The following is a 2,124-nucleotide window of genomic DNA, read 5'->3' as shown; positions in this document are numbered from 1 at the left end:
TATTAATGAGCTTCTGCATGCATAGGACAAAGCTCCACCCCTGATTACGTGATCTATTACATCACATGCGACTGACTCTTGATGAGCCCATGTCCTTGGCCATGTCTCTAAGCAGAGCCTTTTGGATCTTACCGGTTGCTGTCTTGGGCAGTTCTTCCGTAACCACCACTGTTTTGGGCACCATGTAATGTGGCAGCCTAGCCCTGCAATATTCAATTATTTCCTTCTCTGTTGTGCTCTTACAACAAGCCTCCTTCAAAGTCACAAACGCACAGGGCGTCTCGCCCCAAAACTCATCGGGTCGAGCCACAACCGCCGCCTCGTTAATATCTGGAAACGTGTATAGCACTGACTCAACCTCTACACTACTCAAGTTCTCACCACCGCTAATGATAACATCCTTGGATCGATCTTTGATCTCTAAATAACCATCAGGATGCATCACACCTACATCTCCCGTATAAAACCAGCCATTCTCTGTCATGCACTTGGCTGTAGCTACTGGGTCTTTGAGATAACCCAGCATGATGCAACCACCTCTTAAAACAATCTCACCAAGTGTTGACCCATCTCGTTTCACACTCGTTCCAGTAATGGGATCCACCACGTCCACCTCATTCATTCCAATAGTTCTCACTCCTTGCCTTGCTTTCAATCTCGCTCTCTCTGTTGCGGGAAAAAGACTCCACTGTCTTTTCCAAGCGCAAGACACAACAATCCCACCAGTTTCAGTCAGCCCATAACCATGACCCACTACGAACCCCAAGGACTCAGTACGAGAGAGTATGGTGGCAGGTGGTGGAGCCCCGGCTGTGATGATATGGACTGGATTCTTTAAGGGTTTAATAATGGTGGGAGAGTTTGATAACATGTTGAGAACCACAGGTGCACCACACATGTGAGTGACTCTATGCTTTTCAATCAAGCCATAGATGGTGGGTGCATCAAATTTACGGATACATATGTTGGTCCCACCAACGGCAGCCATGCCCCAGGGATAGCTCCACCCATTAGAGTGGAACATGGGCAGGGTCCACAAGAAGACAGGCTGTTTGGGGAAGGACCAATCAATAAGAGAATCAAGGGTCACGATGAAGAGACCCCTGTGGCAGTGGACGACACCTTTGGGAGACGCGGTCGTACCTGAAGTGTAATTCAGTGCAATCGGATCAAAGTCATTCTTGGGTCGTATCCAGTTGAAGGCAGGATCGCCCTTCTCCACCAAACTCTCGTAGGTGTCGTAAAAGTGAATGGTAGGTGAAGATTGTTGGGAAACGACCTCATCGTCAGCTATGAGGACGAGAGGTGGATGCTTGGTGTTGGGTGGAAAAAGGGAGATGGCTTCATGAACTAAGGAGACATACATGGGATCTACAAAGAGGAGCTTGGATTCGGCGTGACAGAGGAGGAGGGAAATGGTACGCGCGTCAAGACGAGTGTTGAGGGTGTTGAGGATGGCGCCGGCCATAGGGACTGCAAAATGGAGCTCGTACATGGCAGGGATATTGGGGGCAATGACAGAGACGACATGGCCCTTGTTAATACCGATGGAGGACAGAGATGAAGCCAGTTGGAGACATCGACTGTGAGTCTGAGACCACGTGTAGGATATGTCATTGTAGATGATGGAGGGGCAATCACCATACACCGTTGCTGCCCTGTCCAAAAAGCCTACAGGAGTTAGAGCATAAGAGTTTGGTGGTCTTGGTCTCAGCTCATCCATTACGATGTCTCTCTATCTCACACACAGTGTGGAAGTGTTGTGTTATCACAAGCCACGATGATACGATGACTTATTAAGAGAGACTTGGAGGTGGGAGAACTGTTATATTATTATAATTATAATAAAATCTAGGACTGTGCACCATACATTCACAAAACATGGTTATATAATAGTGTTTTCTTTCGGTACTTTCTAGACGATCAAAGTAAAAAGAATCGAAGGAATCAGTGTCATTTTTTTTATTTTAGAGTGAAATGTCTATTTTACCCTAAACAAACAAGAAAACATTCTACACGTGTAATTTAGTAATTTGACTAAGATCCCTTTCACATTCAAAATTTAAATAGGGACAATAACATCTTTTTCTTTTACAAAGCATAATAAAATAACATTTATACTTT

The 2,124-nt window shown here is 45.5% G+C and overlaps 1 protein-coding gene across 1 annotated transcript in view; it reads right to left on the bottom strand.

Annotated features, from left to right (window-relative positions):
• The window catches only part of LOC7474072 (2-methylpropanoate--CoA ligase CCL4), a 2,103-nt gene extending 251 nt beyond the window's left edge, over nucleotides 1–1,852 (bottom strand). The window contains exon 1 of the mRNA XM_002321898.4: nucleotides 1–1,852. This exon is cut by the window's left edge and continues 251 nt beyond it. Within this exon, the coding sequence (XP_002321934.3) occupies nucleotides 62–1,723 (1,662 nt within the window). The 5' untranslated portion in view covers nucleotides 1,724–1,852 and the 3' untranslated portion in view covers nucleotides 1–61.
• Between the last annotated feature and the right edge of the window lie 272 nt (nucleotides 1,853–2,124).

The sequence above is a fragment of the Populus trichocarpa genome, chromosome 15, assembly GCF_000002775.5.
Source record: "Populus trichocarpa isolate Nisqually-1 chromosome 15, P.trichocarpa_v4.1, whole genome shotgun sequence".
Classification (NCBI taxonomy): Eukaryota; Viridiplantae; Streptophyta; class Magnoliopsida; order Malpighiales; family Salicaceae; genus Populus; species Populus trichocarpa.
This window is presented reverse-complemented; position numbering and strand designations above follow the sequence as displayed.